This window comes from Tupaia chinensis, unplaced genomic scaffold (assembly GCF_000334495.1).
Source record: "Tupaia chinensis unplaced genomic scaffold, TupChi_1.0 Scaffold000226_1, whole genome shotgun sequence".
Classification (NCBI taxonomy): Eukaryota; Metazoa; Chordata; class Mammalia; order Scandentia; family Tupaiidae; genus Tupaia; species Tupaia belangeri.
In genome coordinates this window covers 8,077,864-8,090,706 of record NW_006159701.1, presented here as the reverse complement: position 1 = coordinate 8,090,706, position 12,843 = coordinate 8,077,864, and the positions used below count along the sequence as shown (strand labels likewise).

Genomic DNA, 12,843 nt, shown 5'->3' with positions numbered 1-12,843 from the left:
ATGTGCTATGTGAAAAAGTCAGATCCCACACAACCAACTAGGGTTCAAGTCTCAGCCCCTTTGGCTTGAAAAGCATGGATGCTCAATATGTATGCCTAGGGAGCCGGCAGGTGGTGTGGTGGTTCAGGGCATTAGACTCCAACATGACTGACCCCGGTTGAAGTCCTGGACTTGGTGTCTTCCTTTCTCACTTTCCCTATTCCTCCCTCTCTCTCTCTCATTCTCACTCTGTCCCTCTCTAGTCAAATTAAAAATAAATAAATACGGTAAATTTTTTTAAAAAGAGAAACCCTAGAGTAATCATAGAAGTACGTAGGATTCCATTTCTATTTCCCTGATGAGGAGACTAAAGCACAGAGAGGTTAAATCGCTTTGCTAACGTCACTCCTTACCTGGTAGACCTGGGATGTGAGCCCCAGCAGTCAGTCTCGAACATCTCAGTTCTAAACTGCCTTGCTACATGAAAGGCCCAAGCTGCACTCTTGGAAGAATAACCTCTCCTCGATCTCTTCAAACACAAGGCTTGAGGGAGCCGGCTCCACCAGTGACTGCCTGTTTCCTAATTCAAGGGATAAGTGAAGATGGCTGTCACCACCTGCAGGGGCAAGCTGGCAGTGCCTAGCAAAACTGACACTGCGCCTCCCCTTTGGACCAATGGGGAAAAGATGCATGCTCAGGGAGAGATTTGGAACAGTAAAAGAATAGGAAGTCTTGGGCCAGCAGGTGGTACGGTGGTTAAGGCTGCTGGAACTCACACGGCCGACTGCACTATTGCAGTCCTGGACCTGGCAACTTGAAAACCATGCTGCATGCATGCCTGAAATACCAAAAGGTAGGAGAAATGGAGAAAGGATTGCAGTGTGACCATTCACCATGGGGGGGGGGTTGCATTCTCTCTCTCTCTGTCTTTCTCTGTCTCTCCAATGAAAACATGTGCTCTCTGGAAATTTTTTTTTTTTAAATAGAAAGTTTATCAGTGAGTACAACTCAATACCTTGTCCAGTGTCCCAAATGCAATGAAATAATGGAATATTCTCAGCTGTTAAATGAAAAAGATCTTTGTACAGATCCAAATGATTCTTTAAGACTTGTCATTAAGCCAAAAAATACACAAAAGATAAAATTAATAAACGTGTGAAATGTATGGTATGGGGACCAGCAGTTGGCATAATAGCTATGTCGCTGGACTCCCATGTAGTTGATCGCGGTTCGAGTCTCAGACCCAGTGGCTTAAACTCATGCCAGGTGCATGTGCGTGCATGCCCAAGATCCCAAGCGGAGAATGGAGAAGGGATTGTGGCATGGCCATCCCCTGGGAGTGATTTCTTGCTTTCTCTCTCTCTCTCTCTCTCTGTCTTTCTGGCGAGCCGTGCACCCTATAACAAAAACCTCTCTGACAGAGAGAGAGAGAGAGAGAACTATATGGTATGCACTTACTTGTGTTAAACAGAAGGGAAGTAGATGTATTTTTCTGAAGACTCCATTGTATTTCATGGAAAATGTGTATTATGAAAAATGAAGTGGTTGGGACCAGCAGATGGCATAATGGTTACATTGCTGGATTCACACGTGGTCCACCACAGTTCAAGTTCTGGGCCTGGTGGCTTAAACCTTACACTGGGTGCATGTGAGTGCATGCCTAAGATCTTGGGTGGGGTGGGGACAGCAGGGGTTGTAGTGGTTAAGGACTCCTACATGGCTGATCACCACTTGTGGCCCAGACCAGGCGACTTGACACTCATGCCAGGTACATGAGTGCCCCCAAAATCCCAAGAGGAGAATGCAGTAGAGGGTGTTGTGGTGTGGCCATCCCCTCAAGAGAGAGTGATTTCCTCACTTTCTGTTTCTCTGTCTCTCCAGGGAGCGTACTTGCCCTGTAGCAAAAATCTCTCCAAGAAAAGAAAGAAAAGACAAAAAAGAGAAAGAAATGGAAAACTATGCATAGGTCTTCTTGTACCATAATAAACTCATGCATTAATTCCAATTCCTATGAACTTTCTGAGGCCCTCTCCTGAGTATATGTGCATCTGTGTATATTACTGTGTATAGATGCACAGAATATCTCCAGATGGGGCAAAAAAAGTATTGCTAGGGATCACAGGAGGAAAATTTATGTACGGTATACCCTCTGACCTGTTTGAAATTTTATTTTAACATTTCACATATTATCTTTTCCCAAAAAAATTACAAAATAGGGGCCAGCAGATGGCATAGCGGTTACGTCACTGGACTCCCTCATGGCCAATTGCGGTTTAAGTCCTAGATCTGGTTGCTTGAAAATCATTCCAGGAGTGTGTGTGTGTGCCCAATATCCTGGGAGGAGAATGGAGAAGGGATTGAGGTGTGGCCTTCCCTGAGGGGGAGGGGGCGATTTCTCACTTTCCCTCTCACTGGGTCTATCTCACTCTCTCTCTCTCTCCAGAGAGCACACATACCCTAAGGTGCAAACATCTTCTCAAAAAAAATCTTACAAAATAAAGAGTTAAGAGTATAAGTGAGTGGGACCAGCAGTTGGTGAAATGGCTATGTCGCTGGACTCCCATGTAGTCAACCGCAGTTTGAGTCCCCAATCCAGTGACTTAAACTCACACCAGGCACATGTGTGTGTGTGTGCCCAAGATCCTGAGAGGAGAATGAAGGAGAGGGGATTGCAGTGTGGCCATCTCGCCTGGGGGGTGAGTTCTTGATTTCTGTCTCTCTGTCTCTGTCTTTCTGTTGATCACACATGCCCTATAGAGAAAACCTCTCAAAAAGAAAAAAAAGAGTATCAGTGAGTATTGCTACCATTTTATAGCTTTTGGTGGTTTACAAAGCTCTTTTATATGCATTGTTTCCTTTGGCCCTCACTCCATTTTAGAGAGGGCAACACCGGAGCAGAGAAGGAACTGAGAGTTCCCAGAGGGCACACAGCAGGAAGCCCAGCCCCAGGGCAATTCAGCCTCTGCTGTTGCTTTGCCCTGACACCTCCTACCTCTTTTCCCAAAGTACAATCTATTACTGTCTTCACCATTTTTTTTTCCTTCTATTCAACCAGAAACAGCCATTTAAAAATTTTATTTATTGTTATTATTTCAGTTTTATCAGAGAGAGAGGGGGAAAGTGAAAAAGCAAGCCACCAGGTCCTGGACTTGAACTATGGTTGGCCATGTAAGAGTCCAGAGCCTTTAACCACAGAAATAAAAAAGAAAGGCCTGTTTCAGGAAGTTCACTCTTGCATGTCTTTCTCCCATGTTTGTACTGTTTTCTGCAGAAACACCATATTGGTCAAACCTAGGAGCCATAGATGTAGACAAAGCCCTTTACAACCATCACCATCCACATAGAGCAAGCCTGTGTGTTGCAGGCACTTGATAAATTTTTTAGTTTATTTTATATGTGATAGAGAGTTTGTACGCACAAACAGGGTGGGGTGGGGTGGGGATACCTTTACAAGGCCTTATCACACCACGATCCCCTTCCCCCAGCCCTCGCTCACCAGGATCGAGGGCACTTGAACATGTACCCAGCACAGTTTTAGACCAAGCTGGAGATCTGAACCTGCCATCAGCCATGTGGCTTCCAGCACTGCAGTTCCTATGCTACAGATTGTGCCACCACGCTGGGCCATTCACTTGACTTGGGACTAATTCTTAGTTTATGCATGTTCACTTACTTGGCCTGGAATGGTGGGAATTCCTATTCAGAACTGATGGCTGCTTACCCACAGGCCAGAAAGATGGGGTCTTCATCAAAGGCCATCCCCATTGACCCATGCAATTCCAAGCAGTGAGTGGATCCTTGATCATCTAGCCTTTTTCTTTGTTATTATTTTCTTTTTTATAGTTTGCAATAGGTCACATGCACTCACTCAGCAGAGAAAGTAAGAAAGCACCATTCAGGGAGGATGGCCACACTACAATCCCTTCTCTTCCATTCTCCTCTCGGGATTTTGGGCAATCACAAATATGCCCCCCCAATATCTTTTTCTTTTTAAAATTGTTTTTATTTTTATTATATTATTTTTATTATTTAATTTGCTATAGGGCACATGTGCTCACAAGAGACAGAGAAAGTGAGAAAGCAAATCGCCAGGTCCAGGATTCAAACAGCGGTAGGCCATGTGGTAGGCCAGCACCTTAACCACCACGCAACCTACTGGCCCATCACCCAGTGTGTTTTTCTTGCTTGTTTTATTTTGTTTTTTTTTTTTTTTTAGACAGATTGTTGCTACAGGGTGCTTGCACTCACTGGAGAGACAGAGAGACACAGAAAGCAAGAAATCACCCACTGGAGGGGATGGCCATGCCATAATCCCTTCTCCTCCATTCTTCTCTTGGGATCTTGGGTACACACATACACATGATGGCATGAGTTTTAAGCTGCAGGGGACTTGAACCACAATTGACTGGGAGTCCAGCAATGTAACCATTACACTATCAGCTGTCCCTACCTATCGGCTTGTTATTCAAGCCACCAGGTCAAGACTCAAATTGCTCAGCTGGCCATGTGGGATACAGCCACCTTGACCCTGAGCCACCTGCCTGCCCTCACCTCGCCTTCTTTACCCAAATGAACTACTGTTGTACATGGCTTGGGCAGAGTTTTCATTCACTCATGGATAAAATTCATTTCTCTTGCAGTTAATAGCTTGTGATGTGGCCTCGCAGGCATTAAGAGAAGTGTCCTTCTAATTTATCAGAAATCACTGGAACCTAGAAACCATGGAAAGCCTCTGGGGAACTACTCTTAGTCACTAGCTTTCTGCAGGCTTGAAAGAAGTTGGAGCTTTAGCCCTAGGAGAGTTGGTTAAATTTCCTTTTGTTCTCTTCCAATGCATGTGTGGTTCATTTCTGTCCTATGAGAGTCAACACAGGGTAAGTCTTAATGCAGCAGTAAGCAATTGATAGACTTCTGGTGTCTTGAAAATGATTCAAGAAATCCTGTTAACTATGGTTTCTAATGATCTTGATGTATGATTTTTTTTTTCAGTTACATAAGCCATTTTAAAAACTTCCTCCCCCAAAAAACTTCCTTCCCAACATAAAACATTCAGATAATTGACATAATAATTACCCTGATTTAATCATACATATTATATTCTTATACTGAAAAAATTATTATACTCCACAAATATGTAAAATTATTTTATGTCAATAATAAAGAAGTTCCAGAATATTTGTGTGTATCAGATAGCATTTGCTGTGTAACAATCTGCTCCCAATATGGTGGCTTAAAACAACAAACATTGTGGCTCTCTATTTTTTTTTGGAGAGGTTTTTGCTATAGGGCGTGTGCGCTCGCCAGACAGAGACAGAGAGACAGAAAGCGAGAAATCACCCCCCAGGGGAGAGGGCCACGCCACAATCCCCTCTCCTCCATTCTCCTCTCGGGATCTTGGGCACACATGCACACACGCCTGGTGTGAGTTTTAAGCCACCGGGTTCGGGACGCAAACCGCGGTCAACTACATGGGAGTCCAGCGACATAGCCATTACACTAACTGCTGGTCCTGGGGCTCTCTATTGCCGGGGCAGAAAAGTGCCCCGGATCCTTTCAGGACTCTGGGTCTTTTGGGCGTGACACAAAGAGGTGAGGGAAGAGGGAAGAAAGTCCCCTGGATCCCTGCAGGATTAATTTATTTGAAAAGGAAATAATAAAAAATAGTCAACATGCAAAAATCTTGTGAAGAAGGTGAAGGAAAACCACAGAACATGCCAAAGGTAGAGGAAGACTGCCCTTTGGAAAATGTACCACAAGAGGCAGAAGGAAGCCTTCAGCCTTCCGAAGAAGGTGTAAACCAGGAACCAGAAGGAAATCTTAGAGCAGGTCCAACTCAGCCCAGCCAGGGATTAAAAGAGGACACTCCCATTAGGTATTTGGACTCTGAAGAAATGACCAGAGCAGTAGAGGAGTTGGAAAGGCTTAGGGAAGAGATAAGAAGAGTAAGAAACAAGTTCACGATGAGGCATTGGAAGCAAAGACATTCACGCAGCCATCCTTATCCAGTGTGCTTTAGGCCTTGAGTTCTTTTCTGTCTGATACTAAAATCTGGCCCCTGCTTTCTTTCTGTTAGTGTTTTCTGATGTATCTTTGACCTTAATTTTACTTTTAATCATCCGATGGAATTTTGCTTTAGGTAGTTTTCTTGTTACCAGCAACTTACTGAATTTTGGATTTTGGCCCATTTTCCAGGTCTGTTTTTTCAATTGGGAAGTTTTTCACATATGCGTGGAAATATATTCATTCAATAATGTAAGGTAAAACATAATAGATTATAAAGCATCAATATTTAGTATCAGCTCACATATGTAGGATAAAATTCCAAATTGTGTGTCTACATATATACATATTTCAAAAACTTTTAAAAAAAGAAAAGAAACAAACATTGGGACCAGCAGATGATGTAGCAATTACATCATGGGATTTCCACATGGCTACCTGTGGTTCGAGTCCTGGATCTGGCAGTTTGAAACTCACACCAGGTACATGTGTGTGTACCCAAGATCCCAGGAGGAGAATAGAGAATGGATTGCAATGTGGCCACCACTCCAGGGAGTGATTTCTCACTTTCCCTCTCACTGTGTCTGTCTGTTTCTTTGGCAAGTGCACTTGCCCTAAGGCAAAAACTTCTAAAAACAAACAAACATTTAAATTTTTTTCTGATTTGTGTTAGAGTACACGCATACATACATGAGCAGGAGAAACAGAGGGAGAGAGGAGTACTTTCCACAGGGCCTGGTCACGCTGCATTATCCTTTCAGCTGGTTGGACCTTGGACATTCCTGAATGTACCCAGCAAGTTTCAGGCTGACCAGACCAGAGATTCAAACCATGACAGCCATGTAGGATACAGTGTGTCTCAAGCAGAGCATTGCTGCTGCACTTTGCAGGTCTCTTCTTGTCACATATTCTAATGTCACATTTTAGGCAAGACACATGACCACATCTAGATCTGAGGGGTGAACAGACTCCGTATCTCTTTTTCTTTTCTTTTTTTTTTTTTTTTGGAGAGGTTTTTGCTATAGGGCGCGTGCGCTCGCCAGACAGACAGAGACAGACAGAGAGATAGAAAGTGAGAAATCACCCCCCAGGGGTGATGGCCATGCTGCAATCCCTTCTCCTCCATTCTCCTCTCAGGATCTTGGGCACGCACGCACACGCGCCTGGCGTGAGTTTAAGCCACCGGGTCAGGGACTCGAACCGCAGTCAACTATGTGGGAGTGCAGTGACATAGCCATTACGCTAACTGCTGGTCCCTCCATGTCTCTTTTTTAAAAAGAATTATTTTAATTTTATTCATTGTCATTATTTTATTTATCTTTTTGAAGTTAACCCGAGAGAAACAGAGAGAGAAGGAAAGTGAGAAAGCAGGCTGCCAGGTCCAGGACTTGAACCGTGGTCAGCCATGTGGGAGTCCAGCTGCTTCAACCACTACGCCACTTGCTGGCCCCTCTTTTTTTATTTTTCTAAGTTTTTGTCACAGGGTGCATGTGCTCACTGGAGACAGAAGGAAAGCGAGAAATCACCCCCCAACAGGGGTGGGCCATACCACAATCTCTTCTCCATTCTCCTCCTGGGATTTTGGGCATACACACACCCATACACACTCTCTCCCTGTTTCTCCTGCTCATGTATGTATGCATATACTCTAACATGAATGCAGTGTGATTTTCAAGCTACCAGGTCCTGGACTCGAAGAGCAACCATGTGGGAGTCTGGCATATTAACTACCACACCACCTGCTGGCCCCTCCAATGTCTCTCTTTAAAGTTTATTTTTATTCTCAATAGAGAGCATATGTGAATGCATGAGAGAAGGAGACACACTCTCAGCAGAGTCTTGTGACAATGAAATCCTCTTCCCACCAGCCTCCAGTTCATCAGGATCTTGGACATGTATGCACACACCCAGCATATTTACAGACCAACCAGAGGATGCAAACCCACAGTCAGCCATGTGGCTTCCAGCACTGTAGTTCAGTTTGCCATTAGACTGGGTCCAGATTCCATGTCTTCACAGGAGAAGCTGCAAAATCACTTTGAAAGGATGGGCATGTAGAGAGGATTAAAAGAATTAGTGGTCCTTTTCTATAATCATCATAATTGGGAATGGTATATTTGAAAATCAATACAAAACCTTTTTTTAAAAAAATGTTTTGGGGACCTGCAGGTGGCATAGTGGCTAAGATGCTGGACTCCCACATGGCCGACTGCAGTTCAAGTCCTGGATATGATGGCTTGCTTTCTCACTTTCCCTTTCTCTGTCTCTCAGGTGAGCACACATGCCCCATAGCAAATTCAAAAACTAATAATAAAAATAAATTAATTAATTAATTAAAAAAAATTGGGGGTCAACCAGTGGCTCAGTAGTTAAGATGGCTGGATCCCACATGGCCAGCTGTGCAGTTCAAGTCCCAGGGCTGGTGGCTTAAAGAACGCACTGGGTGAGTATGCATGCATGCCTAAAATCCTGAGGGAAGAATGGAGGAGAAGGAATTGTGGTGTGGCCATCATCCGTGGGAGGTACTTTTTCACTTTCCCTTTCTCTGTCTCTCTCCAGCAACAGCACATGCCCTATAGCAAAAACCTTTTTTTTTTCTTTTTGAGAGTGATTTTTGCTGTAGGGTGCACGTGCTCACCAGAGAGACAGAAAATGAGAAATCACCCTCTAGGGAGGATGGCCATGCCACAATCCCTTCCCCTCCATTCTACTCTCAGGGTCTGGGGCACACATGCACACTTGCCTGGCATGAGTTTTAAGTTGCCAGGTTTAGGACTCAAACCACCGTCAACTATGTGAGAGTTCAGTGATGTAACTGTCACGTCATCTGCTAGTCCCTGGAAAAAAACTTTAAAAATATTATTCAAAATATTTTAACCAAGACACCTTCCAGAATTCAGAAGAAAGCTGAGGAAACTACTTTTAACAATCTGATGACTTCCAAATCTCTAGATTCTTAGTCAACTCGCTCAGGACTATTGGAGCCATCCTGATGAAAACACTCCAGATATATTTTCTGCAAAACTGGTCATCCAAAAATGCATGTACGTGACCTTGGGAAACTCATCTTTATTGTCCTTCACCAAGGATGAGGGTCTGTACCTAACGTTCTCAAGTTGCAAGAGATCTTTCAGAGGTTGCCTTCTAGGATGGCCCAAGCCCAGCGGGTAGGGATTAGACAGCAGGCATGAGGCTGAAATTTTCACCTTTCATCCAGATTCTGCCATGGTCTGTGAGTCTGTGATTTTCAACTTTTCCTCTTCATAGGCCTCATTAAACCCTTTGATCTCATTTGATTGGGCAATCATATTACACCACTTTACAAATAGACCATTTATTCCAGGGTGACCTTAAAAAGTCTTTCCTTTCCTCCATGCCTTGAAGGGCATTCATAGTTAGCAGAATCCTCAAAAATATTAGATTTTAAAAGGGAGGGAACCATAACATAGCTTGAAAATGTTCAAATAAATGAAGGCTAGGAAGAGGGGAAGGAAGGATAGAAATGAAGGCAGAAAAGAGAGTATGTTTACTTAGGATATTTCCTAAGTATGTCCAACTTGGACTATTTTTTAAAGAATTATTTATTTTTATTATTATTATTATTGGTATTTTTAATTCACCAGGGAGAGACAGAAAGAGAGAAAGAAAGGGAAAGTGAGAAAGCAAGCCGACAGGTCCAGGACTTGAACCATGGTTGATCACGTGGGAATCCAGCACCTTAACCACGATGCCTCCTGCTCGCCCCAACTTGGACTATTTTTTTAAGTTCATTTATTTTATTCGTAATAGCACATGTGTGCATGAGAAAGAGGGAGAGAAGGATGTTGGGGGGGGCAGGAAACAGGCACGCTTGGCAGGATCTCGTCACACCACGATCCCTTTTCCCCAGCACTCTAGCTCACCAGGGTCTGGGACACACCATAAACAACACCCTCCATGTCTCAGTCTGACCATGGGATCCAAACCTGTGGTCAACTATGTGGCTTCCAGCACAGTAAATCAGTATGGAATGGAATGCACCATCTGAGTCTGAGCCTTGGACTTTTTGTCAACTGTTTTATTGAGATATACTGGGTTGTCAGAAAGGTCATGACACATTTTACATAGAAAAACAGAAAAAATACATCATGACTCTTCTGATAACCCAATAATTCACATTCTATACAGTTCACCTATTTAAAGTGTACAGTTTGAACCAGCCCATGGCATGGTGGTTAAGATGGCTAGTCTGCCATCTTACATGACCAACCACGCAGTTCAAGTCCCAAACCCAATGGCTTTGGAAACAGACCAGGTGCATGTGTATGTGTGCTCAAAATCCCAAAAGGAAGTAGAGAGGGACGAGAAGGGATTGTGGAGTGACCATTCCCATGGGATATACTTCTCCACTTTCTCTCTCTCTTTCTCTCTCTGGCAAGCACATATGCCCTCTGGCAAAACTTTAAAAAAGTGTACAGGGGCTGGCAGGTGATGTGGTGATTGAGGTACTAGACTTGCACATGTCTGACCACAGTTCAAATCCCAGACCTGGCAGCTTGCTTTATCATTTTTTCTTTATCTCTCTCTGGTCAAATTAAAACAATAATAATAACAAATTAAAAATTAAATACTTTTTTTTTAAAAAAAGCATACAGTTCAGTGATTTATTTTTATATTCATAGAGTGTATAACCATGACCATAGTATAATATTTTTCTTTTGAGAGTGAGATCTTTTTGCTATAGGGTGCATGTGCTCACCAGAGAGACAGAAAGAGATAGAGAGACAGAAAGTGAAAAATCCCCACCCAAGGAGGATGGCCATACCACAATCCTTTCTCTTCCATTCTCCTTTCAGGATTTTGTGCACACACGCACACATGCCCGGTGTGAGTTTAAATGGCTGGGTCTGGGACCTGAACCACAGTCGGCTACGTGGGAGCCCAGCGATGTAACCATTACATCATCTGCTGGTCCTGCCACCATAGTATAATTTTAGAACACTTCCATCATCCCAAATGGAAACCTCATACCCATGAACAATCATTCCCCATGCCCCCCTTCCCACCAGCCCCATACGACCTCGAATCTACTTTCTGTCACTTGGACTGTTTCTTTTCATTGTGGTAAAACACACAGAACATGAAACTTGCCACTTTAACCATTTGAAATTGTATAGTTCTTCCCAGCCTCTGAGGCAGTCAGCAGTATACCAGACCGCAGTGCTGGAAGCTTCAGGGTGACCATCGTTTGAGTCCTCGGGCAGCTCGGCCTGTGTGCACAAGGTGTATGCATACAGGCCCGAGATCCTGGCAGGCAGGGCAACTGGAGAAAAGCGATCACAGTGTGAGTGAGCCCTGTGGAGGGTACTTGTCACTCTCTCTGTCTCGTGGGCATGCATGCACTGTCGTGAATGGGAAACAGTTCAGTGACATTAAGTCCATTTATATTGTTAAGCAACCACCATTCATCTCCAGGCCTTTTTCATCCTACCAAACAGAATCTCTGTACCCACCAGACCATTTCTCCCAATTCCCTCCTCTCCTGTCTCTGTAACCAACATTCTATTTTCTGTCTTTATAAATGTGACTAATCTATATATGTCATGAAAGTGAAATAATGTACTATGTGTCTTTTTGTGTGGCTTCTTTCATTTATCATGATCTGGTCAAGGTTCATCCAAGGGATAGCCTGTGTCCCTGAGGATTCCCACATTGTTGTCACTAGCTCAGACTCCTCAGAAACTTGACATCTCCCACTGAGATTTTTTTAAAACTTAATTTGCTTATTGGGACCAGCAGATGGTGTAATGGTTACATCGCTGGACTCCCATGTAGTCAAGCACTGTTTGCATCCTGGACCTGGTGGCTTAAAACTCTCGCCAGGTGCATGTGCATGCTTGCCCAAGATCCGGAGAGGAGAATGGAGAAGGGATTGCAGCGTGGCCATCCCCCCTGGGGGGTGACTTCTTGCTTTCTGTCTCTCTGTCTCTCCAGCAAGTGCACATGCCATATCACAAAATCTCTAACAACATCAAAAAAATTAATTTCTTGTTTATTTCTTCTATTAGTGAGAGAGACAGAGAGACAGCACCCCTAACAGGGTCCCAAAGCCACAGTCCACCCCCCACTCTCAACCAGCTGAAGATCGTGGGCACACCCTTGCCTGACATATTCAGTAGTCAAACTTGAAACCAGGAACCTTTCCTGTGGGATTGTCTTGCAGAGTGTTGCATTTTACCACTGTGCCACCATCTGGCCCCTGTGTTATGTTATTTAAATGCACCCCTGGGAAAACCGGAAATGGCTAGCAAGGTAAAAGGGATATATTTATATGTATATACATATATATCGGGTTATCGGGAAAGTCATGACATGCTTTTCTTTCTTTTTTAGGGAAATGTTTGCTATAGGGTGCATGTGCTCACTGAAGAGACAGAGAGACAGGAAGTGAGAAATCACCCCCTAGAGTGGATGGCCACTTCATAATCCCCTCTTCTCCATTATCCTCTCGGGATTTTGGGTACACATACATACATGCCAGGCATGAGTTTGTTTTGTTTTTGTTTTTAACTTTTATTTATTTATTTGACCAGAGAGGGACAGAATGAGACAAAGGGAGAGAGAGAGAGAGACAGAGTGAGTGAGAAATCAAGCCACTAGGTCCAGGCCTCAAACCATGGTCGGCCATGTGGGAGTCCAGCACCTTAAACCATCACACCACCTACTGGCTTCCACCACCCCCTGACCCTCTGGGATGAGTTTTAAGACACCAGGTCTGGGACTCGAACCGTAGTCAATTTTGTGGGAGTCCAGCAATTTAACCATTATACCATTTTCTGGTCCCATGGCGTATTTTTCTTTGCCAAAATGCATCATGACTTTTCT

At 43.8% G+C, this 12,843-nt stretch overlaps 1 protein-coding gene across 1 annotated transcript; it reads left to right on the top strand.

Annotated features, from left to right (window-relative positions):
* The first annotated feature begins 5,499 nt into the window (after positions 1-5,499).
* LOC102495567 (transcription elongation factor A protein-like 8) lies at positions 5,500-6,241 on the top strand. The gene has a single exon (XM_006147999.3). It carries the CDS (start codon positions 5,649-5,651, stop codon positions 6,000-6,002), a length of 354 nt encoding a protein of 117 aa, XP_006148061.1. The 5' UTR covers positions 5,500-5,648; the 3' UTR covers positions 6,003-6,241.
* The last annotated feature ends 6,602 nt before the right edge of the window (positions 6,242-12,843 follow it).

Coding starts and splice junctions, on each gene's coding strand:
- LOC102495567 (XM_006147999.3), top strand. CDS start 5,649: ATGCAAAAATCTTGTGAAGAAGGTGAAGGAAAACCACAGAACATGCCA.